The 26,665-nt window shown below is 44.1% G+C and overlaps 1 protein-coding gene across 2 annotated transcripts; it reads left to right on the plus strand.

The window, feature by feature from the left end:
- The first annotated feature begins 64 nt into the window (after positions 1-64).
- pgap3 (post-GPI attachment to proteins phospholipase 3) lies at positions 65-26,573 on the plus strand. 2 transcript variants are annotated; one of them, XM_060848611.1, is made up of 8 exons: positions 65-330; positions 3,827-3,924; positions 4,207-4,359; positions 9,245-9,307; positions 9,403-9,464; positions 10,856-10,992; positions 13,181-13,385; positions 24,286-26,573. In XM_060848611.1, exons 1-8 carry the CDS (start codon positions 141-143, stop codon positions 24,332-24,334), a joined length of 957 nt encoding a protein of 318 aa, XP_060704594.1. In that variant the 5' UTR covers positions 65-140; the 3' UTR covers positions 24,335-26,573. The 2 variants fall into 2 exon arrangements, with proteins under 2 accessions (XP_060704594.1, XP_060704595.1); XM_060848612.1 differs by lacking the exons at positions 10,856-10,992; positions 13,181-13,385; positions 24,286-26,573 and adding an exon at positions 5,076-5,175 and having other exon boundaries at positions 9,403-9,465.
- The last annotated feature ends 92 nt before the right edge of the window (positions 26,574-26,665 follow it).

Below are 26,665 nucleotides of genomic sequence, written 5' to 3' on the forward strand. Positions count from 1 at the left end.
CTGTGCGGTGAATGGGGCGGGGCCGGCGCGGGTTCGGAACCTTTGTTTTGTTGCTGGAGAGTGATGAAGCTGTAATCCCGGAAGTGTCGTGCGTTGGCCTGTGGGAGGACTCGGTTCCGGGTGTCCCGGCCGCTTTGAGGATGTGGCTCCGCCGTCTGGCTTATTACTGCCTGGGGCTGGTCGCTGTCGGTCTGCCCGCGGCCTCCTGCTCCCAGGGGGACCGGGAGCCCTATTATCGCGACTGTGTCCGACTGTGCGAGCGACATAACTGTACTGGGGCCCGGCTCCGGACATTCCGCAAACTACAGCCCCTCTACATGCTGGCAACAGGTAAGGACCACCTCTCCCCAACCACACTCTGACTCTCACTGGGTACAGTCCCCCACACACACTGACTCTCACTGGGGTACAGTCCCCCACACACACTGACTCTCACTGGGGGACAGTCTCTCTCTCTCTCTCACACACACACACACACACACACACACACACACACACACACTCTAACTGGGGTATAGTCTCAAACACACTGACTCTCAATAGACAATAGGTGCAGGAGTAGGCCATTCAGCCCTTCGAGCCTGCACCGCCATTCAATGTGCTCATGGTTGATCATTCCTAATCAGTATCCGCTTCCTGCCTTATCTCCATAACCCTTGATTCCACTATCTTTGAGAGCTCTATCCAACTCTTTCTTAAATGAATCCAGACTGGGCCTCCACTGCCCTCTGGGGGAGAGCATTCCACACAGCCACCACACTCTGGGTGAAGAAGTTTCTCCTCATCTCTGTCCTAAATGGTCTAGCCCGTATTTTTAAGCTGTGTCCTCTGGTTCGGCACTCACCCATCAGCGGAAACATGTTTCCTGCTGCCAGAGTGTCCAATCCTTTAATAATCTTATTTGTCTCAATCAGATCCCCCCTCAGTCTTCTAAACTCAAGGGTATACAAGTAAAAAATGAGGTCTGCAGATGCTGGAGATCACAGCTGCAAATGTGTTGCTGGTCAAAGCACAGCAGGCCAGGCAGCATCTCAGGAATAGAGAATTCGACGTTTCGAGCATAAGCCCTTCATCAGGAATAAGAGAGAGAGAGAGCCAAGCAGGCTAAGATAAAAGGTAGGGAGGAGGGACTAGGGGGAGGGGCGATGGAGGTGGGATAGGTGGAAGGAGGTCAAGGTGAGGGTGATAGGCCGGAGTGGGGTGGGGGCGGAGAGGTCAGGAAGAGGATTGCAGGTTAGGAGGGCGGTGCTGAGTTGAGGGAACCGACTGAGACAAGGTGGGGGGAGGGGAAATGAGGAAACTGGAGAAATCTGAATTCATACCTTGTGGTTGGAGAGTTCCCAGGCGGAAGATGAGGCGCTCCTCCTCCAGCCGTCGTGTAGTTGTGTTCTGCCGGTGGAGGAGTCCAAGGACCTGCATATCCTCGGTGGAGTGGGAGGGAGAGTTAAAGTGTTGAACCACGGGGTGATTGGGTTGGTTGGTTCGGGCGGCCCGGAGGTGTTCTCTGAAGCGTTCCGCAAGTAAGCGGCCTGTCTCACCAATATAGAGGAGGCCACATCGGGTGCAGCGGATGCAATAGATGATGTGTGTGGAGGTACAGGTGAACTTGTGGCGGATATGGAAGGATCCCTTGGGGCCTTGGAGGGAAGTGAGTGTGGAGGTGTGGGCGCAAGTTTTACATTTCCTGCGGTTGCAGGGGAAGGTGCCGGGGGTGGAGGTTGGGTTGGTGGGGGTGTGGATCTGACGAGGGAGTCACGAAGGGAGTGGTCCTTGCGGAACGCTGATAGGGGAGGGGAGGGAAATATATCCTTGGTGGTGGGGTCCGTTTGGAGGTGGCGGAAATGGCGGCGGATGATACGTTGTATGCGGAGGTTGGTGGGGTGGTAGGTGAGAACCAGTGGGGTTCTGTCTTGGTGGCGGTTGGAGGAGCGGGGCTCAAGGGCGGAGGAGCAGGAAGTGGAGGAGATGCGGTGGAGGGCATCGTCGATCACGTCTGGGGGGAATCTGCGGTCCTTGAAGAAGGAGGCCATCTGGGCTGTGCGGTGTTGGAATTGGTCCTCCTGGGAGCAGATGCGGCGGAGACGAAGGAATTGGGAATATGGGATGGCGTTTTTACAGGGGGCAGGGTGGGAGGAGGTGTAGTCCAGGTAGCTGTGGGAGTCAGTCGGTTTATAGTAGATGTCTGTGTTGAGTCGGTCGCCCGAGATAGAAATGGAAAGGTCTAGGAAGGGGAGGGAGGAGTCTGAGACAGTCCAGGTGAATTTCAGGTTGGGATGGAAGGTGTTAGTAAAGTTGATGAACTGTTCAACCTCCTCGTGGGAGCACGAGGCAGCGCCGATACAGTCATCGATGTAGCGGAGGAAAAGGTGGGGGGTGGTGCCAGTGTAGTTGCGGAAGATGGACTGTTACAAGCCCAGTCGCTTCAGTCTTTCAGTGTAAGGTAATCCCTCCATTCCAGGAATTGACCTCATGAGCCTACCTGCACTCCCTCAATAGCCAGAATGTCTTTCCTCAATTTTGGAGACCAGAACTGCACACAGTACTCCAGGTGTGGTCTCACCAGGGCCCTGTACAGCTGCAGAAGAACCTCTTTGCTTCTATACTCAATTCCTCTTGTTATGAAGGCCAGCATGCTATTAGCCTTCTTCACTACCTGCTGAACCTGCATGCTTGCCTTCATTGACTGGTGTACAAGAACACCCAGATCTCTCTGTATTGCCCCTTTACCTAAATTGATTCCATTTAGGTAGTAATCTGCCTTCCTGTTCTTGCCACCAAAGTGGATAACCATACATTTATCCACATTAAACTGCATCCTCCATGCATCTGACCACTCACCTAACTTGTCCAGGTCACCCTGTAATCTCCTAACATCCTCATCACATTTCACCCTGCCACCCAGCTTTGTATCATCAGCAAATTTGCTAATGTTATTGCTGATACCGTCTTCTATATCATTAACATATATTGTAAAAAGCTGCGGTCCCAGCACAGATCTCTGCGGTACCCCACTAGTCACTGCCTGCCATTCCGAAATGGAGCCGCTTATCACTACCCTTTGTTTCCTATCAGCCAACCAATTTTCAATCCAATCTAGTACTTTGCCCCCAATACCATGCGCCCTGTCACTGGGGTACAGTCCCCCACACACCGACTGTCACTGGGGTACAGCCCCCTCATACACCGACTGTCACTGGGGTACAGTTCCCCCCTCCCCCACCCACCGACTGTCACTGGGGTACAGCCCCCCCCCCCACACACACACACACACTGACTGTCACTGGGGTACATTCCCCCCTCCCCCACACACCAACTGTCACTGGGGTGCAGCCTCCCCACACGCACACTGACTCGCCCTGGGGTGCAGTACCCCCACACACACACACACACACACACACACACCCCGACTCGCCCTGGGGTGCATCTCTCCCCCCCACACACCGACTCGACCTGGGGTACTGCCCCCCCCCCCCAACACACTGACTCGCCCTGGGGTGCAGCCCCCCCACACGCACACTGACTCGCCCTGGGGTGCAGCCCCCCCACCGGCGCGCCCACTGGCTCTCCCTGCGGGTCCCTATGCTGTCAACGAGGCATGGGTTCTGCCTATCTCCAATTTCTTTGTTCTTGTTTCTCATGAAAGCGTGGGCATTCGGTCAAGAATAATTTCGGCATTGAACATTTCCCTTTGTTTTATGACTCGGGTATTGCCTATTGTCTCAACACGCATCATGTCATCACTGCAATAACCCTGAAATTAGTTTATTTGATTTTGAATTGTTGGTCAGAAGTAGCTTGACTGTTGACCTTCTGTTTCTGCTGGCAGGTTGGAGCTGTGCTGATGACTGTAAATACAGCTGTATGTGGCTGACAGTGGGACTGTACATTCAGGAAGGACACAAAGTGCCTCAATTTTATGGCAAGGTGATGTAGGCGCTGCAGTAATTCAAATTATTGATTGATACTGACTCTTGTTGGAGCATTCAGTCTCTGAGGTTCCTGGGAACCAGTCAGACGCTCTCCCTTGCTGTGAATCCTACAGGATCCACTTTGCTGTGACTCTGAGCCTCTTCATGAAAATACTGACAAAAACTTAATGCTTTTCAAGACTGTTTTTCGAGCCCTGTACCACTGTGGGAAGTTGGCTCAGAATGCTTGTCTCATTCTCGACTTTAACTGGTGCCTTTCTTCTTTTTGTTTTTGCAGTGGCCCTTCTACCGATTCCTGTTCTTCCAAGAACCTGCCTCAGCCTTTGCCTCCATGCTGAATGGACTGGCCAACTATGTGATGCTGGGCAGGTACCAGGCTGCAGTGCCTCTAGAATCTCCTATGTACCAGACATGCATCTCCTTTGCTATGGTAATGACAGTACTAAGATCTACTATTGTAAAAGAGTAGGTGCCTCTAGTCAGTGCAGTGAAGTGATCCTGCAGAACAGGAAGCAGACTGATACCCCAAACTGTTTGTTTCCCTGACCATTTATTCAACGTGGGATCCAGGCTTCTGTCTGTGCAATGGATATTGAGGAATGAGTTTTTCTTTGGGCTGTTCACATATTCACGCAGCCTGTTAGAGATATAGACAAGGGAATCACCTGAGCCTATCCCTGGGCTTACCCTGTGCCCACGTGCATAGTTTTCCAGAGAAGACAGGAGCTGGGACTTGGGCTGCTTTAATCCCCTCTCCCCCAGTACACAGTTAAATTTTTTGTCCACAAGTGAGGTGTTGAGGCACTCTCCAGCTTGTCCGATGCTTCTTTTTTCATCCGAGTGACTGCATGAAGGATCTAATTAGTACCTTTAGATTTCTCCCATGTGCAATATTGAATTGAAATGTAAGGAGATTATACTAAATTTTTATTGGCGACAGGTTTTGCCCCAGCTGGAATTTTGTCCCATTCTGAGCACCACACTTTGGGAATGATGCCAAGAACTTTTGCAGAGGGGATTGTTTTCCCAGTGGTGAGGAATTTTGTTAATAAGGAGATACTGGAATTATTCTCCTTAGAACAGATTTGATAGAAATTTTGAATTTTATGGAGCAGCCATAATGTGTGAATATGTGAACTTGTCCAGGAAGAACAAAGAAGCAGCAGATTATCGAACTGGAGAGATTGCAGAACTGGGCTGTGCAGAACTATCTTGAATCTCCTGGTTGTTGAATCAAACAATATATGTAAGTATGGTAATGATTCGAAAAGCAGATGGAATGTTGGTGCTAATTGTAAAGTGAATAGGACGTAAAAGTAGGCAGGTTTTGTTCCAATTATACAAGGCATTGATGAGACTATGTCTAGAATACTGTGTATAGTTTTAGTCTTGTCAAAGAACAGGTTCGACTAGACTTGGAACTGTAATGTGGCAGCATTAATTGTTACCTCAGGATTTACTGAGGTATTAATGTCCACAATATAATTGAGGGGGGTGGGGGGTGCGGTGTAGATTTGCTCGCTGAGCTGTAGGTTTGATATCCAGACGTTTCATGACCTGGCTAGGTGACATCATCAGTGGCGACCTCCAAGTGGAGGTCAGCTCAGCGAGCAAAGCTACACCCTAAACCTCAACCTGAGCTACAAACCTTGCAAAAACAATACAATTGAATTGTGTCCAGTTTGAAAGGTAAAAATCAGTTTCAAACATAGTCTTATACTTAACTAAGGGCTACCAAATAGGTATAAAAGGTGAGCTGAGCTACAGATGAGGGATAGCTCTATAGAAAGCAGTGGGGCAGATTTTTAAAATAAATATTTCATGGAATATTTCATGTCCATCCTTAGTTTTGAAGAAGTGGTGGTGAGCTGCCTCATTGAAACACTATAATCTGCTACTGAAACTTTTCCTGCAATGCATTAGGGAGGGTATTCCAGCACTTTCACCCAGTAACCGTGAATGATCAGTAACGTACATCTTAGTCAGGATGGCGCGTGACTTAGAGGAGAACTTGCAGATGGTGGTATTTCAATTAACCTTCTTCACTTGCCCTCCTGGATATTAACAGTTGTGGGTTTGGAAGGTGCTGTCTAAGGATATTTGATAAATTTCTGCAGTGCATCTTGTGGATTAAATTAGATTCCTACAATATGGAAACAGGCTCTTTGGCCCAACAAGTCCACACCAACCCTCCGAAGAGTAACCCACCCAGACCCATTGCCCTACCTTTCATTTACCCCTGTCTAATGTACCTAACACTACTGGCAATTTAGCGTGGCCAATTCACCTGACCTGCACATCTTTGGACTGTGGGAGGAAACCGGATCACCCAGAGGAAACCCACGCAGACACGGGGAGAATGTGCAAACTCCACACGGAGAGTAGCCCAAACCTGGAATCGAACCCGGGTCCCTGGCACTGGGATGCAGCAGTGCTAACCGCTGAGCCACCGGTGGTGGAGGAAATGGATGTTTGTGGATGTGGTGCCAATCAAGTGGCTGTTTTGTCCTGGACAATGTCAAGCTTCTTGAGTGTGTTTGGCTCTGCACCCATTCAGGCAAGTAGGAAGTATTCCATCACACTCATCTTTTATGCCTTGCAGACGATAGACAGGCTTTGGGGAGTCAGGAGATGAGTGAGTTACTGCAAGTTTCAAGCCTCTGACATGCTCTAGGAATCATGCATTACAGAAGAGGCCTTTGATCCATCAAGACTGCATTGACAAAAACTGCTCTAAATCTACACTAGTCCCACTTTCCAGCACTTGGCACGTAATCTCCAATGTTATGATGTTTCATGTGCTCATCTAAGTACTTTTTAAAGGTTGTGAGGTTCCCTCCTCAACTACCCTCCTAAACAGTGCATTTCAAATTCCCACTGTCTTCAGGGTGAAAAAGATTTTCCTCTAATCCCTATAAACCTCGATCTTTCACTTAAAACTATGCCCCTTTTTATTGACCCTTCAACTAAGGAGAATAGCTGCTTACTTTCTTTCCAGTATTTTCTCCCCATGATCTTATAGACCACCATCAGGTTTCCCTCTCTCAGATTTTTTTGCGGCAAAGAGAACATTCCAAGCTTATCCAGTCTCTCTTCAGCACGGAAATGCTCCATCCCAGGCAACATCCTTGTGAATCTCCCTTGCACCCACTCTAGTGTAATCGCATCCTTCCTGTAGTGTGGTGACCAGAACTACACACAGTGATCCAGCTGTGACCTAATCAATGTTCTGTACAGCTGCAACATTGCTTCCCTTTGTTTATAAGCTATGTCACAACCAATAAAAGCAAATGTCCTGGATGTGGCCTTACTGCCCTAATAACCAATCCTGCTGCCTTCAGGGATCTGTGGCCATAGCATCCAAGATCCCCCTGAGCTTCCTAGTGTCCTGCCATTCATTTTGAGTACTCCCTTGCACTGTTACTTTTTCCAAATTGTATTACTTCACATTTTCATGGATAAATTCCATTTGCTACTAATCTGATCAATACCCTTCTTGTACCTGAAAAATACTAGTGAATATGAAGGGACAATGATTTGATTATGTCTTGTTGGAGATGGTCATTGATGCTCTAATGCATCCTATTTCCCACTTATCAGCCCAAGCCTGGATACATTCATTGTCTTTGTGTTTAATATGGACTACTTCAGATTGGGAGGAGTTGAGAATCGTGCTGAATGTTGTGTATTCATCAGCAAATGTTCCTACGTCTGACCTAATGATGGCGGGAAGGTCATTGGTGAAACAGCTGAAGATGGTTGGGACTAGTACACTACCCTGAGGAGCTGTTGTGGCACAGTGTCTCTATATCAGAGCTTAAGCTGTGGGTTCAAGTCCCACCTATTCCAGAGGTGTGTAATAGCATTTCTGACCAGGTTGATTGGAAAATATCTATGCAGAGGAACTCCTTCAGAAATATCCTAGAGCTAAGATGATTCCCCTCCAACAAACACTAACATCATCTTTTACGCCACAGATGACTTCAAACACTGGAGTCTGCCCCCAATGCCTGATGATTCCGGTTTTGTTAGAGTTTCTTGATGCCACACTTAGCCCTTGACATCCAGGCTGCATTTGACTGTCATTCTCCCCTCTCCTCTGGAATTAAGCTCTTTTGTCTATGTTTGAACCAAGGCTGTAATGAGGGCAGGAGCTGAGTGGTCTGGCAGAACCCAAACTGGGTGTCACTGAGTAGGTTAATGCTGAGCAGGTGCTGCTTGATAGCACTGTTACAAAATATGCTTTCCATCACTTTACTGATGATCGAGTGTAGATCAATGGGACTACAACTGGCCACGTTGGATTTGTACTACATTTGTGGATAGGACAAACCTGGGCAATTTTTCACATTGTCCTGGAGACAATGTCCAGTACAGCTCCCCACTGTAGCTGTACTGGAAGAGCTTGGATTAAGGTGTGGGTAGTGCTAGATCTGTAATAATATCTCTGGGTTTATTTAGAAAATATATAACAATGACAGCAGAGACATGTTGGTTAAATTTGTAGATGATGCAAAGATAGATGTGAAAGTATGCTGTGAGAATGTAAGAACAAGAAACAAAATCATTAACTTTTGAAAGAAAAACTGGATTTGATTTAGAAAATTTCAAGAACAGAGGGAAAGAGCAAACGAGTGGGCTTCATTGGATGGATCTTTCAAACAGACATGGTCGCATGTTTATGATTCTCAGGTTTGTGCTGACTCCTTCCCTACCCACTGAGAGTCGGTGTTAATATTACTCCTTCCTTTCACCCCCTCCCCCCCCCCCCCCCAAAAAAAACCTCCATATCATGCATTCTCTGTTGTGATTGCCTGTGTCTTGTCCTCTGTCTGCTTGTCACCATCTCATATCATGCTTGTGCAGTGTTAAAGGTTCCTAAAATACTCCCTCCACCAACAACAACAACAAGGATTGAAAGCTAAGGCCTTCAGTGGAACTTGTAACAAACTGACAGTAAATGCAGGAAGGATCTTGCCCCCAGAGAGGGAGGGGTTTGAGAACCAAGAGGCACAGTCTCTGGACAATGGGCAGACATTATATCTGAGACAGGGAGAAATTTCTTCAATAAGAGGGTGATGAATCATTGGAATCCTCTACCGCAGAGGGTTGTGGAGTTGAGTCACCGAGTATGTTCAACAATGAGGTTGATTGATTTCTAGTTATTAATAACACTGAGGCAATCCAAGATAATGCCGCTGATATTGTTGAAATAGAAGATTGACCTTGATCTCACTGAATGGCCACCACCTGCTCCTATTTCTTATGTCCTTGTGATAATCCAAACAATCAACAACGTTTTTCTCTTCTGGTAGATCACCCTCAATGCCTGGGTTTGGTCCACTGTATTCCACACACGTGACACTCCACTGACTGAGGTAAGTAACCAGATTCCTGGGGCTGCAACCTCTGTTATAACCAAACAATCATAGTTTTTAGCAGAATTGTTTTTATTGTAATTTTAATTTTGCAGAAAATGGATTACTTCTGTGCGTCATCCGTGGTGCTGTATTCCATCTACCTGTGCTGTGTCCGGTGAGTATTTCTTATAGCACTTCCTCACGTCACAGCACTGTCAGTGTCCCATCAGCAGCAGCTGTTTTCAGTCTAAATGTTCAATCTTTTGGCAAGGCTTTGAACAATGATCCTGCATGCAATTAAACAACAACTCATGTACTCTATCTGAGAGACATGGTCTCTTTCAGCCTCAGGCTTCACCCAGTGTCTGCTCATGTCAGCTGTGGCTCAGTGGGAGCACTCTACCTTTGAACTAAATATTTATGGGTTCAAGTCCCTATCGATGATTTGATCAAAAGATTCCTAGGTTGACATTCCCAGTGCTGCACTGATGCCGTGCTACACTGTCAGATGTGGTGTGTTTTGGATGAAGCATTAAGCTGAGGTCCCACCTGACCCCTCAGATGGATGTAAATGTTTCCACATCACAGTTCCAATGAAAGGCAGGGAGGTTCTCCACTCTGTCCTGCTCAATATTTATCCCTCAATTAGTTCAGGCCAAAAGGCCTGTTCCTGTGTTGTACTAACATGATTTAGACATTTCAGTGTTTGTGAGAGCTTGTATGTGCAAATTGGTGATTGTGTCTCCGACAGGGGAACCGTGACTATATATAAGTACTTCGTTGGCTCCAAAATGCTTTTGGAGTTCCTAGTGGTTGTGAACACTGCTGTGGGAATGCAAGATCTTCCTTGAAGTTTGGGAGGAGGGAGAATTGTTAGTTCACACCTTAGAGGGACAGTGGTGTGTTTATAACTGAGCTGAGAGTGAGTGTCCTGTTCTCACTGGCTACTGTTTAAGTGCAGAGACTGAGATTCCAGCCAACAGCGGGAGACCCTGACCTGTTCTCATCTGATCTGTGTGTGACCCATTAACCTGGACCACAGCCATGTCTTGGATGCAGTGTTCTTTGAAAGTCAGCCCTTTTGCTTCAAAATTCCCAAATCTGCCCATAAATTCACTCGACCCCCTCCATAAAGCAAACCCTGCCATGATGCCATCTGAAGCTGTACCTCCTGGGTCAGTGACTACTGCATAACTAATGGATAAAAGACCTAAATGCCTGAAATCTCGTCTTTGTTCGTTCTGTAGTACATGGAGAGTTAGAGTAACTGAAGATGATTTGAAAGACCATGTTTGGAATGTTTGCAGAGCTCACGAGGTGTAGGGTTGAGAAGTTGTGTGTTTTCTGCCATTGGTACCTCACAGGAGATTCTTTATCATTTTTAATCATTTTATAAACAGTGTCCAGTCCAACTACACAAAGTATTTGGAGTCACTTTATAATGAATTTGCAATGAATGGCATTGCAAGAGTAGGAACCCCTGCTGTTTGGATATGTTTTACATTGCTTCACCCTCTGGACCTGCTGAATGTTGCCTTGTCATATCTGTCTGTGTTCATTCTCCAGGACCGTGGGCTTGGCTCACCCTTGGGCAGCCAGTCTTTTTGGGGCTCTACTCATTGGATTGTTCACATGTCACACCTGGTACCTCACCTTTGTGCATTTTGATTATGGGTACAACATGGCTGCCAATGTCTTGATAGGTAAGTGAGACTCTGACGGGAGTTCATCTTATTCCTTATTTCAGTAAGAATATATTTAAAGTTGCAATGATTCTCTGGGTTTAATTCCAGCCCACACTGTTTAAGTACCAAAAAGATCTTTACTCTATAGTGAGGCCCGTGCAGCTTGTCCTGGGGAGTGTTTGATGGAGACAGTGTAGGGGAAGCTTTGCTAGCAATTCAAATAAGTAGAAAAAGTTTAACTAACAGTTTGAAAAAGTAGAGGGAGCTTTACTCTGTACCTAACCCTATCCTGTCCCTGTCTGGCACTTAGTCATGAAATATGGAAACTATGATTCAACGAATTCATGCTGACCATGTTCCCAAACTAGACTGCTCTCACCGCCTCCATATGGCCCATATCCTTCCAAACCTTTCCCATTTGTGAACTTATCCAAATGTCATTTAAATGAAATGTCTTTGTAACTATCTGCATCCACACTTTCTTTGGCAATTCATTCCACACATGAACTATACTGTGCTTTCTAAAAAAAAAACAACTGCCCCTCGAGTCATTTTTTAAATCTTTCTCCTCTCTCCCCCCGCCCCCCCCCCCCCCAATTCCTAGCAGCATCCTGGTAAATCTTTACCGGACCCTCCCCAGTTTAATAATAGCCTTTCTGTAGCCAGGTAACCAGAACTACACACGCTACTCCAGAAGAGGCCTCACCAACATCCTGTGTAAGCTCAACATGACAATCCAACTGTTATAGTCAAAGGTCTGAGCAATGAGGGCAAACATGGTAAACGCCACATTAACTACCCTGTCTACCTGTGATTCAAATTTCAAAGAATTTTGTACCTAAATCCCTAGGTGTCTCTGTTCTGCAAGACTACTCAATGTCCCTTAATTTTAAATCCTGTCCTTATTTGTATTACACAAATGCAATGTTTTTTTTTCTAAATTGAAGTCTGTCTTTTGTTGGTAGAGCTTACTTGCAGATTAAAAAAAAGTAGAGAGAGTATGCTTGATGTTTGATTCCTGGCTTAGGAGAAATTTCTAGGGTGAGTGAGTAAATATGCGTTTAGGGCAGAAATAAAACCTAAAAAGAAATTGCAGGATTAAGTGCTTCATCCCTCTGGCCTGCTCCACCATTCGTTATGAACATGTCTGGTCATCCAACTCGATAACCTGTTCCTGCTGTCCCCAACATCATTTGATCCCTTTAGCTACAAGTACTATATCCAACTCCTCTTGAAATCGCATGATGTGTTGGCCTTGATTGCTTTCCATGGTAGAGAATTCCACAGGTCCACCACTCTCTGGGTGAAGCTATTTCTAACAGCTGACCCTGTATCCTGAGACTGTGGCCCTTGGTTCTGGGAACCTGCTTCCTGCATCTGTTGCACTCTCTCCATAGTAAGAACATACTTCCTCAGATAAGGAGAACAAAACTGCAAGCAGTACTCAAGGTGTGGTCTCACTAAGGCCTGATATAATGCAATCAAAGAGTGTGGTGCTGGAAAAGCACAGCTGGTCAGGCAACATCAGAGGAGCAGGAGAATCAGATGCTGTGCTTTTCCAGCACCACACTCTTTGACTGATCTCCAACATCGATAGTCCTCACTTTCTCCAACATAATTGTGGCAAAGCATCACTGCTCCTCTACTCAAATTATCTTGCTACGAAGGCCTTCATACCATTTGTCTTCACCTTCTACATGCTTACCTGCAGCAACTGGTGTCTGAGGTCACTGGGATATCATGTGCATTCCCCTTTTTGTTTATAGACATTCAGGAAATAATCTGCCTTCCTGTTTTTGCTACCAAAGTGGATAACTCCACATTTATCCACATTATACTGCACCAGCTATGCATTAGCCCATTCATTCAACTTATCCGAATCTCTCAAACATCTCAGCATCCTTTTCACTGATCACTTCCCACCAGCTTTGAGTCATCTGAGAAGAACTATTTTGGAGAACAAGCACTGAATCTTTGGTATTGTTTACTCCAGAAGTCTGTGGAGGTTTGCCTCTTGGGTATGTTCAAGATTTAAGATGGCTAATCTTTTGTACTCTATAATCAAGAGATTTGGGAATTGGTTGAGAAAATAGGATTGAAGTAAAAGTCCAGCCAGGGTGTACCAGAAGGGAGGAGCAGACTTGAGTTGTATGTTATTTTTCATGTTAAGATGTTCATGTGCCTGCATTTCACTGTCTGGTTTCAGGGTTGATTAACCTCCTGTGGTGGCTCAGCTGGTGCCTCTGGAACAGATCTCACCTCCCCTATGTGTGGAAGTGTATGGTGGTTGTCATGATGCTGCATGGACTGGCTTTGCTTGAACTCTTGGACTTCCCTCCACTGTTGTGGGTGTTTGATGCTCATGCAGTCTGGCATTTCAGCACCATCCCTGTGCCGTTCCTTTTTTACAGGTCAGTGATGAGATTTATTACTCTGTAGCTGTCTTCGCTAAGGAGGGCGCCATGCAGTTCACTGTGGCTTCATTTTCTCCTTCAAGTTATCCTGTTATCCACTGCACTTGGCTTTTCCCCACATTCCTGAAAAATCTCATCAGATATGTAGCAATTCAGTCATACAGCACAGAAGCAGACCCTTAAGTTCAACTAGTCCATGCCAACCATTTTACCAAACTACACAAGTCCTACTTGCCTATGCGTGGCCCATATCCCTCCAAACACTTCAGATTCATGAACTTATCCAAATGTCTTTTAAACTTTGTAATTACCTGCATCTACCACTTCTTTTGGTAGTTCATTCCACACACAAACCACTGTGGTTGCCAGCATGTCTTTTTTAAAACATTTTCTTCTCGCTCTAAAAATATGCCCTCTAATTTTGAACTCCCCTCCCCTAGGGAAAAGACCCTTGCTATTTATCTTATTTATGCCCCTTATGACCTTAAACTTCTATATGGTCATCTCTTCAACCTCCTAAGCTTCAGTGAAAAAAAGTCCCAGCTATTTTGATATCTTAACCCCTCTATTCCCGGCAATATCCTGATAAATCTTTTCTTGACCCTCTCTAGTTTAGTAATATCCTTCCTATAGCACAGTGACCAGAAATGTACACAGTACTTAGAAGAGATCTTAAAATCATTCATTGTCTCAGTCTCTGTTCTACAACACTACCCCAGCCCCTATCATTCATTGTCTCAGTCTCTGTTCTACAACACTACCCCAGCCCCTATCATTCATTGTCTCAGTCTCTGTTCTACAACACTACCCCAGCCCCTATCATTCATTGTCTCAGTCTCTGTTCTACAACACTACCCCAGCCCCTATCATTCATTGTCTCAGTCCTGCCCTTGTTTGTTTTACCAAAATGCAGTACCTCGCATTTATCCAAGTTAACCTCCATCTATGCTCAGCCCATTGACCCAATTGATCAAGATTTCTATGTAATCTTAGACAACTTTCTTCATTGCAAACAACACCAAAATTAGTGGTCGTGGTCAAACTTGCTAACCACGCATCCTATATTCTCAACCAAATTATTTCATATAAGTGATGAACAAAAGTGGACCCAGTACCAATTCCTGTGGAACGTGAATGGTCACAGGACTCCAGTCTGAAAAACAGCCCTCCACCGCCATCCTCTGTCTCCAGTTAAGGCGATTTTGTATCCAAATGGCAAGCTCCCCCTGAATCCCATGTGATCTAACTTTGCTAATTAGTCTACCATGCGGAACATTGTCAAAGGATTTGCTAAGGTACATGTAAGCAATGTCTACTGTTCTGTCGTCATCAATCTTTTTGGTTACTTTCTCAAAAAATTTTATCAGGTTAGTGTGACATTATATCTCTTGCACAAAACTATGCTGTGGCTATCTTTAATCAGTCCTGACCTCTCCAAATAGATGTAAATCCTATCTTTCAGAATCACCTCCAATAACCTACCAGGCACTCAGATCTGTAGTTCACACACTTCTCCTTACAACCTTTCTTTAAAGCACCACACTCATCACCCTCTAGTCCTCGAGCACCTCACCTGTGGTTGGAGAAGATACAAATATTTATGTTAGGGGCCCCACAATTTCCTCCCCAACTTCCACACGTCCTGAGATACAGTTAATCAGGTCCCAGAGATTAATCTACCTTTGTGTATTCTAAGACTTCCAGCACTTCCTCTTCTGTCCTTCATGTCCTTTCTTCAGCCTAGTTTCTGTAATAACTGCGACATCTCTGTCCCATGTTCCTACACATACCCTGAGTTCATCAGCCTAACTGTAAGATCCCCTGCATTGAAATAAATGCAGTTTAATTCTTCTGTGACTTGCTCTTATCTGTCTTTTCTAATTAAATTGCTCTTTTCTGATTCAGGACCATCCACTCCTTTATACTTTCTACTTAGGAATCTTCATTCTCACTCTGTTTTAGTATAAAGGTGCTTTATATTCTGACAAGCCATGTGGCCTACCAGGCATCTTTATTAGAAGTATCAGAAGCTTTTTTCCCTTAGATTTGATAGTTTTCCCCATCTTCTTTAGTTAACCGTGGATGGTGGTTCCTCCCATCCAGAATTTTTCTTTACTTCTGAAATAGAACTAGCAAATCTCTCTACCAGGATGTTGATCCCTTTCCATTTCAGGTGATGCCTTTTGAACAGGTCTTTTCTACCCCAGAAGAGATTCCAATGAACCAAAAATCTGAATACTTGCCCATTGTACAATCTTTTTATTCCTACTCTCACTAGCAAGAGTCAACCAGAGATGATTATCTTTCGAGGTTCAGCTTTTTAGCGTTCTACCTAGCCTCTTGTATTCATTCTGCAAAGCCTTAACCCTTTCTCTAACTATTGCATTCCTACCAATGGGTACAACAGCTTCCAGCTTCTCAATCTCTCCCCTTTGACAATATGCTTCAAGAATTTTGGGTAGTCCTGAACCCTGGCACCACGAAGGCAAAATACTATCTTAGCTTTCTGATGGTTGATGAGTAGTTGGAAAGAAGTTACCAGTGGGAGAGATCTACTGGACCCTCCACCCCACCAACAGTAAAATGGGGCAAAATATACAAGAAATAATATTTGGGAGTTTGTGATAAAGGGACAGCAATAACCATGGATGATTTTAATTTTCATATAAACTGGAAAAACAAGCTTGGCTGTAGGAGCCTGGATGAGGAGTTTATAGATTGTTTTTAAGGTAGGTCCTTCGAGTATCAAGCCCTTGAACAAATCAGAGCAGATTATATTAAAATTGGTCTTGTTTAATGAAATAGGATTAATTAATGGCCTCTGTGTAAAGGCATTTCTGGACAGCAGCGACCACACTACGAATTGAATTTTAGATCTAACCTGAAAAAGAAGCAAATGTGAGCTTAGTGTTGTAAACTTAAATCAAGGCCACTGTGGACTTGGAAGCTAAGTGAGCTGAAGTGAACTTGGATACAGGGCTGAGAAATGGATCAATAGAGAAGTATGGCAGGCGTTTAGAGAATACTTCAGAGCTCTCGGGATAGATAACATTCCTACTGTGAAGAAAATCTCTGGAGGAAGGAACAACCATCCATGATTAACTAAATTTGAGGGAAACATCAAATTTAAGTTGGCAAAAAGCTTATTTCCATAAAGATGAGTGGTGGATCAGATGATTTGTCAGAATAAAAAGAACGGAAGGAAATGAACAAAAGGTTAAATCACAACGAAGAAAGAACATGAGAGAGTGCTAATTAGAAACGTGAAAACAGACAGCAAGAGTTTCTGCAGGGATTTAAAGACAAATGTTCAGTGAGTGATCTGCTCGAGAATAAGAATGGAGAGTCAATAGGAGAAAATATGGAAATTGTGAATGAAATGATATATTTTGCAGTTCCTCTTCAGTGTAGAGGATATAAAATAACCCAGTAGCAGTTGTAAATGAGTTTGAGGAGAGGAACTTGATGAAATTATAATCATTAGGAAAGCAATACGGAGCCAACTGATGTTATTGTACTCTGGCAAATCCTTCTGCCTTGGTACACTTTATCCTAATGTCTTGAAAGAGGTGGCTACTGAGGAGTAGATGTGCTGACGTTAATTTTTCAAAAGTCATAGATTCTGGAAGGTTCTGTAAGCTACAAAATAGGAAATACAATCTGTATTCAATGAGGGAAGAAGGCAGAAAACCAGAAACCTAGGCCAGTTAGCTTGACATCCGTTTTGGGTAAGATGTTAGAACTGATCATTTCAGGAAGCTGGAACTGACCACTTTTTGGCGGGGGAAGAAAGCTCAAGATGGTCAGGAAGAGTCAGTATTTTCTGTGAGGAAGAAATTAATTGAAGTTCCTTGAAGTAGTAACTGGATAAAGGGGAGTCCATTGACACATTGGTCTTGAACTTGCAGAAGACATTTGAGAAAATGCCACAGGACGCAACAAGTGCAATCTCATCAGGATGTGTCTGGAGGGCTTTGCAATTTATATCGATGACTTAATGAGGAGAGTAAGGCATGGTGGATAAATTTTGAAGATGACATGAAGATAGCTATGAAAATATGCTGTGACGGTGACATGAAACTGGAGATGTGTATTGATAGATTGGGCAAAAATTTAGCTGATTTAGTGTAATGGGGGAAAATGTGAAATTAGCAACAAGAGGATTCTGAGTAATCCAAGATGGAGGATGGGAAGAAATTCTGACTGTAACAGGTTGCACCTTTTTTTTGAGGTATTTTAGGTGTTGGAGGTGATTTTCTCGAATTCCAGGAGCCGCAATTACTGTTTTATATGCTGTTGCATTGTTTTGGAACTTTGGAGAGAAATAAAAAGTCAAAACATGGCACTTTTAAAAGGGAGAGGAACGGACAAAGACAGCACATGGTCAAGCCAGTGCAGAAGAGAGGGAGAGAAAGAAATCCACACTGCAAACTGACAGCGGTGAATCTGCACAGTTACTGCCTTTGCTGTTGAATTGATGTATCGCTGGACATTGGCATGCGTCTAGGAAAATTAACAAACAGTGACATTCACATCTGATCTTTGAGGAACCTGTTTGGGAGAGGTCGCAACACAGAAACAGATAAATGAATGGTTTTAAGGGTGGCCTTGCTGTAAATCTACAATAGTGAGTAGAGTGGATTCTTTCTTGATTATGTTTTACTGAGATTTGTCTCTTAATTAAGCTTAAATATAAGCCATAAGTATTTGTAGAGGAATAAACGGTGCTATTTTCTGCGTCTGTAGATTGGAAGAAGTAAAAATGGCCTTTAGTAGAGTGATATGCTCTTATCGAATGCAGGAGTTTAGGGAGAGTTTGTGTTACTGGGGATTACATCTGCAATAAATGCCGTTGGTTGTGAATTCTGTCAGACGGAATGGATCAGTTGGAGCGGCAGTTAGAGACAAATGAGGAATTTACAAGAACAAGTAATGGATAGCAGTTATCCGAAGGGAGAAAAGCCGCAGATACGGTCATGTAGATGGGCTAACTCCAGGAAAGGTAAGAGAGGTAGGCAGGTAGTGCAGGAGTATTCTGTGGCTATCCCCATTTCAAACAAGTATGCTGTTTTGGAAAATGTAGGGGTGATGGATTCTCTGGGGAATGTAGCACGAACAGCCAAGTTTCTGGTATTGAGACTGGCACTAATGCAATGAGGGGTACATCTGGTTCCAAGAGATTGTGTTAGAGGACTCTCTAGTCTGAGGCACAGACAGATGTTTCTGTGACCAGCAGTGAAAAATCAGAATGGTGTGTTGCCTCCTGGTTCCAGGATCAGGGATGTCTGAGGGTGCAGAATGTTCTCAAGGGACAGAGGGTCCAGCAGGAGTTTGTTGTACACATTGGATATAGGAAAGGAAAAGAATGAGATTCTGAAGGGAGAATATAGAGTTAGCCGGGAATTTAAAAAGGAGATCCTTGAGAGTAGTAATATCTGGATTACTCCTGAGGCTGTGAGCTAGTGAGGGTAGGAATAGGAGGATAGAGCAGATGAATGTATGGCTGAGGAGTTGGTGCAGGGGAGGAGGATTTATGTTTTGGGATCGTTGGAATCTCTTCTGGGGTAGAAGTGACCTGTACAAGAAGGCCTAATTGCACATGAATTGGAAGGGGACTATTATACTGTTAGGGAGATTTGCTAAAGCTGCTCGGGAGGATTTAAACTTGTAAGGTTGGGGTGTGGGACCCAGGGAGATAGTGAGGATAGAGATCAATCTGAAATGGTTCAATTGAGAAAAAGAGAGTCAAACAGTCAGGGCAGGAAGGAACAGCAGAGAAAAATGATAGGACTGATAAACTGTATTTATTTCAATGCAAGAGGCCTAACAGGGAAGGCAGATGAACTCAGGGCATGGTAAGGAACATGGGACTGGAATAGCAATTACAGAAACGTAGCTCAGGGATGGACAGAACTGGCAGCTTAACGTTCCAGGATACAAATGCTGCAGGAGAAACAGAAAGGGAGGCAAGAGAGGAGAGGAGTGGCATTTTTGATAAGGGATAGCCCTACAGCTGCACTGTGGGAGGATATTCCCAGAAATACATCCAGGGAAGTTATTTGGGTGGAACTGAGAAATAAGAAAGGGATGATCACCTTATTGGGATTGTATAATAGACCCCCAATAATCAGCAGGAAATTGAGAAACAAATTTGTGAGGAGATCTCCGTTATCTGTAAGAACAATAAGGTGGGTATGGTAGGGAATTTTAACTTTGCAAACATAGACTGGGACTGCCATAGTGTTAAAGGTTTAGATGGAGCAGAATTGTGGGTGGCACGGTGGCTCAGTGGTTAGCACTGCTGTCTCTCAGCACCTGGGATCCGGGTTCAATTCCAGCCTTGTACGACTGTCTGTGTGGAGTTTGCACGTTCTCCCCGTGTCTGCGTGGGTTTCCTCCGAGTGCTCCGGTTTCCTCCCACAGTTCAAAGATGTGCAGGTCAGGTGAATTAACCATGCTAAATTGCCCATAGTGTTAGGTGCATTAGTCAGAGGGAAATGGGGTGGGTTACTCTACGGAGGGTCGGTGTGGATTTGGTGTGCTGAAGAGCCTGTTCCCACACTGTACAGAATCTAATCTAATTTAAGTGTGTACAAGAATGTTTTCTGTTTCAGTATGTGGATGTACCTACCAGAGAAGGTGCAAAACTTGACTTACTCTTGGGAAATAAGGCAGGCAGGTGACTGAGGTGTCAGTGGGGGAGCACTTTGGGGCCAGGGACCATAATTCTATTAGTTTTAAAATAGTGATGGAAAAGGATAGACCAGATCTAAAAGTTGAAGTTCTAAATTGGAGGAAGATTAATTTTGACAGTATTAGGCAGAGCTTTCAAAAACTGATTGGGGACAGATGTTCACAAGTAAAGAGACGGTTGGAAAATGGAAAACCTTCAGAAATGAGATAATGAGAATCCAGAGACAGTATATTCCTTTAGAATGAAAGGAAAAGCTGGGAGGTGTAGGGAATGCTGGATGACCAAAAAAAAATTGAGAGTTAAGAAAAAGAAGGAAGCATATGTCAGGTGTACACAGGTTAGATCGAGTGAAGCCTTTAGGTATAAAGGCAGTAAGAGTATAGAGTTATAGTCATTGAGATGTACAGCACGGAAACAGACCCTTTGGTCCAACCCAGTCAGATATCCCAACCCAATCTAGTATACTTAAGAGGAAAATAAGGAGGGCAACAAGGACACAAGATAGCTTTGGCAAACAGGGTTAAGGAGAATCCAAAGGGTCTTACAAATGCATGAGACAAAAGGATAACTAGAGCAAGAATAGGGCCCCTTACAGATCAGCAAGGTTTTTGTGTGGAGTCTCAGGAGATGGGGGAGATACTAAACGGGTATTTTGCATCAGTGTTTACTGTGAAGAAGAGCATATAAGAGAGACAATGTAGGGAAGTAGATGGTGACATCTTGAAAAATGTTCATATTACAAAGGAGGAAGTACTGGATGTCTTGAAACATGTAAAAATGGATAAATCCCCAGGACCTGATCAGGTATACCCTAAACTCTCTGGGAAGCTAGAGAAGTAATTGCTGGGCCCTTTGCTGAGATATTTGTATCGTCAGTGGTCACAGGGTAATTAACATAATGTCACTATTTAAGAAAGATGGTACGGACAAGCCAGGGTGAGCCTGTGTCTGTAGTGAGCAAATTGTTTGAGGGAATCCTGAGGGACAGGATTTATATGTATTTGGAAAGGCAAGGACTGATTAGGGATAGTCAACATGACTTTGTGCATGGGAAATCATGTCTCTCAAACTTGATTAAGTTTATTGAAGAAGTAGCAAAGGGGATTGATGAGGGCAGAGTGGTAGACGTGATCTATATGGACTTTTGTAAGGCATTCGACAATGTTCCCCCGGGAGACTGGTTAGCAACGTTAGATCTCACGGAATGCAGGGAGAACTAGCCACTTGGAAACAGAACTGGCTCGAAGGTAGAAAACAGAGGGTGGTGGTGGAGGGTTGTTTTTCACACTGGAGGCCTGTGGCCAGTGGAGTCCCACAAGGATGGTGCTGGGTCCACTACTTTTCGACATTTATATAAGTGACCTGATGTGAGCACAAGAGGTATAGTTACTGGGTTTGCAGATGACATCAAAATTGGTGGTGTAGTGGGGAGCGAAGAAGGTTACCTCTGATTATAATGGGATCTTGATCAGATGGGCCAATGGGCTGAGGAGATGGAGTTTAATTTAGATAAATGTGAGGTGCTGCATTTTGGGAAAATAAACGTTAGCAGGATTTATACAAGTTTTGAGAAGGTTTGTAGCTCAGGTTGAGGTTCTGGCTGTAGGTTTGCTCGCTGAGCTGGAAGGTTCATTTCCAGACGTTTTGTCACCCTACTAGGTAAATTCTTCAGTGGGCTTCTGAGCAAAGCACTGTTGATAATTCCTGCTTTGTATTTAAATGTCTATAAATGTATAAATACAAAGCAGGACTTGTCAACAGTGCTTCGCCCGGAGGCCCACTGAAGATGTTACCTAGTAGGGTGACGAAACGTCTGGAAATGAACCTTCCAACTCAGCGAGCAAACCTGCATCCAGGTCGTATATACTTAATGGTAAGGTCCTAGGGAGTGTTGCTGAACAAAGACCTTGGAGTACAAGTTCATAGCTCCTTGAAAGTAGAGTCGCAGGTAGATAGGATAGTGAAGAAGGCGTTTGGTACGCTTTCCTTTATTGGTCAGAGTATTGAGTATAGGAGTTGAGAGATCATGTTGTGGCTGTATAGGACATTGGTTAGGCTACTTTTGGAATATTGCATGCAGTTCTGGTCTCCTTCCTATCGGAAGGATGTTGTGAAACTTGTAAGGGTCAGAAAAGTTGTACAAGGATGTTGTGAGGATTGGAGGATTTGAGCTATAGGGAGAGATTGAATAGGCTGGAGTTGTTTTCACTGGAGCATCTGAGGCTGAGGGGTGACCTTATAGAGGTTTATAAAATCATGAGGGGCCTGGGTAGGACAAATAGACAGTTTTTTCCCTGGCGTGGGAGAGTCCAGAACTAGAGAGCATAGGTTTAGGGTGAGGGTGGAAAGATATAAAAGAGACCTATCAACGTATTCATGCAGAGGGTGGTGCGTGTATGGAATGAGCTGCCAGAGGAAGTTGTGGAGGCTGGTGCAATTGCAACATTTAAAAGGCATCTGGATGGGTATATGAATAGGAAGGTTTTAGAGGGATATGGAACGAGATTTCTAGATTTCTTACAGTGTGGAAACAGGCCCTTCTGCCCAACAAGTCCACACCGACCCACCGAAGTGCGCCCACCCAGACCCATTCCCCTACATTCACTCCCTCACCTAACACTATGGGCAATTCAGCATGGCCAACTAACTTATGCACATCCTTGGACCGTGGGAGGAAACCGGAGTACCCGGAGGAAATCCACGCAGACGTGGGGAGACTGACTGTGTGTAAACTCCACACAGTCAGTAGCCCGAGGCAGGAATTGAACCCGGGTCTCTGGCGCTGTGAGGCAGTAGTGCTAATCACTGTGCCACCGTGCCGCCCACAAATGCTGACAAATGGGACTAGATTAGGTTGGGATATTTGGTCGGTGTGGGCGAGTTGGACCGAAGGGTCTGTTTCCGTGCTGTACCTCTCTATGATTCTAAGAGTGAAAAAACAAGACCAAATGTTATTTGAATGAAGAGTGACTGCAGAATTCCAATAAGCAGAGATCTAGGTGTTCTGGTGCTGTAGTCACTATGTTAGCTTACAAGTGCAGCATTTAATCAAGAGCGTTAACAAAATTCTGTCCTTTATTATAAGAAGACTTGAATATAAAAGTAAACATAGTGTTTCAGTTATAGAGAATATTGGTTGGACCATGACCTTTATACTGTTCTCAGATTGGGTATCCCTCCTGAAGGAAGGATCTAAATGCTTTGGAGGTGGTTCAATGAACATTTACTAGTGATCCCTGGAGTGAGTGGGTTTTCTCATGAGTCAAGGTTGGACACACTGTACTTGTTTCCAATGTGATTTAGAAGTGAGGGATAACTTGGTTGAACCGTGTAAGATCCTGAATGAATTAGATGTGGAAAAGATATTTCTTCTTGTGGGTCAGTCCAGAACCAGAGAGCTTTGCTTTAGAATGAGGGATCACCTTTACAGGACAAAGTATATCTCAGAGGGTTGTGCAACTTTGGAATTCTCTACATCAGAAAGCATTAGAGACAGGACATTAAATAATTTTTAGGTGGAGGTGGATAAACTCTTGTTAGGGGAATCCAAGATTATCAGGGTTAGCTAGAGCTGTGAAATTTGAAACAGAGCAACACTGAACTTAGTGAAAGGTACAGGCTTGAGGGGTCGAATTGCCTAATTCTGTTTCCAATTGATATATTCCTACACAAGACAAAAGTTTATTAATTGAAGTCCTTCTTCTCTCAATATGATCGAAATCAAAGACCAGAAGGAAGAACATTTTGAATTTGCTCAAAGCCTGTGTTCATAGACTCATTTAAAATATGCTAAACAACTCCAACCGCAGTCCAAGAAATCAAATCTGTAATTCTAAGAGGGCAGCCTGCAGCCTCCACATTATAGGCTCATAAGGTAAGTATTGGAGATCAGTATGAAGGCAGAATGCCAGACCCCCTCTGAGACCCTGATACTGAACACTAGTCCCCCTTGGTCTTTGCGAGTCTGTTATTGGGACTCAACATTCTCTACATGAGGACATCACTTGGAGTAAATGTCTGTGGTGCTGGTCTTCCATTCTGCTGACAGATGGGTATATTCTGGAGTTGGATGGCTGGTCTAAACTGCTTATTGTAGAAAATTTTACCTTGTAGATATAAAGATGATGTTGCATTTCAGCAAGACATACAATTGTGATTACATTAACACTCTCCTTGTCTGTCTCTGTCTGTCTCTGCTCCCAGCTTTCTAATTGATGACAGTCGACACCTCCTTGATGTGAAAATGGAATAAGCAATTGCCTGTGAACTGCTGCATCTGAATGTGAACGTATGAGACAGTGTCTCACTCACCTGCGTGGACATTACACTGCTCACTACTAAAGCTGACCAGTTGATGCAAGACAGGATTCTGTCAAGGCTCAGAACCCCGAAGCAGAGGACACATCTCACTGGGATGATGTGCTGAAAGTCAAACTCTGTTATTCCCAGTGTCATCACAAAAGTTAAGATTTTATCAGAATAGTTTCCCAATTTACCTGCCTTTTTAGACTCTGCTTAACAGAAAACACATGCCAGATTTCTGTATAAAACAAGAACTATTATTTATTACAAATAGATTTGAGCTACAGATGAACAAATATGAACTGTCAACATATACTTCAACTAATTAAAACTCCAGCCCCTTAAAACTCACCTGGCACAGACACAGCCAAACAAAGAATTGGTATTATATATGGAAGGAAAAACTGAAGCATTTCAATGGTGTCTGTCTGCATTGATACTTTTACTTGTCAGGATTTACTGTTTCTCCATCTTTCTTCAGGAATGTATTACTTCTGCATAGAGGACACAGAGCAACTATTTAACAAATTGCCAGGTCTCTTAGCTATGGGTTAGAAGCCAGTTTATAGCAACTGTGAGGGAAAACAAATTGGCTTTCTTCATGCTTTAACTTTTTTAACTGTAGAGAAAGACTCCACCGCCCTTCCGGAGGTCTGAATGCCTATGGCCGTATTGTTAACACCCACAAGCTGTTCAACTTCTTGGGAGACAATCTCATCATTGTTGGCAGGCAAAGGGCCTGTGGTCTGTGAACTGTTAATTAACCTTCCTGCGCTACTTGAACAAGCAACCGTGTTTACACCATTTCGAATGAGTTTTTAAAACCATTCGTTTCACATTTATCTGCAATTAAAATCAGAAATTAATAAAGAAACACTTGACAAGAGGAATTTGGGAAAAGAGGAGGAGAGTAGAACTGGCTATGTTTCTCTTCTAGAGATTTGGCATAGACACTATGGGACAAATAACCACTCCCTGCCCCAATGCTGCTCCATGTCCATTTTTAATCAGAACCATTGGTTGGGGAGATAATTTTATCTGAGATATTTGGATCCTAACTGCATTCCATGTTCTTTTTTGAGAACTGATTTCTGAGCTGACTGGCTACATGGCCAGTGTATACTGTTATATTTTAGTTCTCATTAGGAAACTGTTGTTTTTTTTAATTTCTCTGGCTGGTTGCAGCTGTGTTACTTTTGTCCTTTCTAAGTGAGAACAATGATGATTTTGTGGGAGGGCTTGGCCCTTGCACTATGGCTTTTAGTATTTGCACTTTCTTTTTGCATGTTCTTCACTATCCTATCTACCTGCGACTCCACTTTCAAGGAACTATGAACCTGCACTCCAAGGTCTCTGTTCAGCAACACTCCCCAGGTCCTTGCCATCAAGTGTATAAGTCCTAATTGGCCCACTTCCCTCGTATACATATACCCATCCAGATGCCTTTTAAATGTTGTAATTGTACCAGCCTCCACCACTTCCTCATTACATAGAAACATCACCCTCTGTGTGAAGAAGTTGTCCCTTAGGTCTCTTTTATATCTTTCCCCCCTCACCCTAAACCTATGCCCTGTAGTTCAGACCTCCCCATCCCAAGGAAAAGACCTTGCCTATTTATCCTATTCATGCCCCTCATGATTTTATAAGGTCACTTCTCAGCCTCCAGGGTCTCCATGATTGTGTTTCCACCTTTTGGTGTTTGGACTGAGTCCCTGCTGGTCAACTGCATCTTTACAAAAAAATCTCAGATTGTGTTTCCTTCTCAGCTCTGCCACCAAGTGGTAGAAAATACCTGGAGCAGCCTGCCTGTGTTTCTGGGTGTGAGACAAAGCCTGTGGAGGGGTAAAAGATGTAAGGAGTGGAGGCTTCATTCAATCTGCCCAGAAACTGTCCTTCACACCACATGCACTGAATTTGCTACTTTGACTTCATTGTGATGCTGTGCACACCTGGAGCAGCACGACTCCACCTCCCTGCTCTTATCTCTGTCTCCTGCTCCAGACGCTGTTTTTGTGTTGGAAGTCATAGGTGAAGTTGGTCACAAGACTGCTGCACAGGTTAGAGTTAGAATTGTTCAGTAATTTATGAGTAAGCTTTCTCCTGTTTTAATGCATTCATCGGGCACCCTGAAATGTCTGAATTGAGTGGTTAAACCCATTGACTGAATGATTGAAATAATTTTGAATAAAGGAATACAGTTTTTAATAAATCTGTCTGAATCTGGGAACTCTTAACATCATAACTCATAGGAGCACTATTGCATGAAAACTATGGTTAGAGG

The sequence above is a fragment of the Hemiscyllium ocellatum genome, chromosome 32 (assembly GCF_020745735.1).
Source record: "Hemiscyllium ocellatum isolate sHemOce1 chromosome 32, sHemOce1.pat.X.cur, whole genome shotgun sequence".
NCBI lineage: Eukaryota > Metazoa > Chordata > Chondrichthyes > Orectolobiformes > Hemiscylliidae > Hemiscyllium > Hemiscyllium ocellatum.

Excerpts from the sequence above, each read along its gene's own strand:
- pgap3 (XM_060848611.1), top strand. The coding sequence starts at position 141 with ATGTGGCTCCGCCGTCTGGCTTATTACTGCCTGGGGCTGGTCGCTGTC. Across the intron at positions 9,465-10,855 it reads ATCTACCTGTGCTGTGTCCG|GACCGTGGGCTTGGCTCACC; the intron begins GTGAGTATTTCT and ends TTCATTCTCCAG. Across the intron at positions 13,386-24,285 it reads GTGCCGTTCCTTTTTTACAG|CTTTCTAATTGATGACAGTC; the intron begins GTCAGTGATGAG and ends CTCTGCTCCCAG.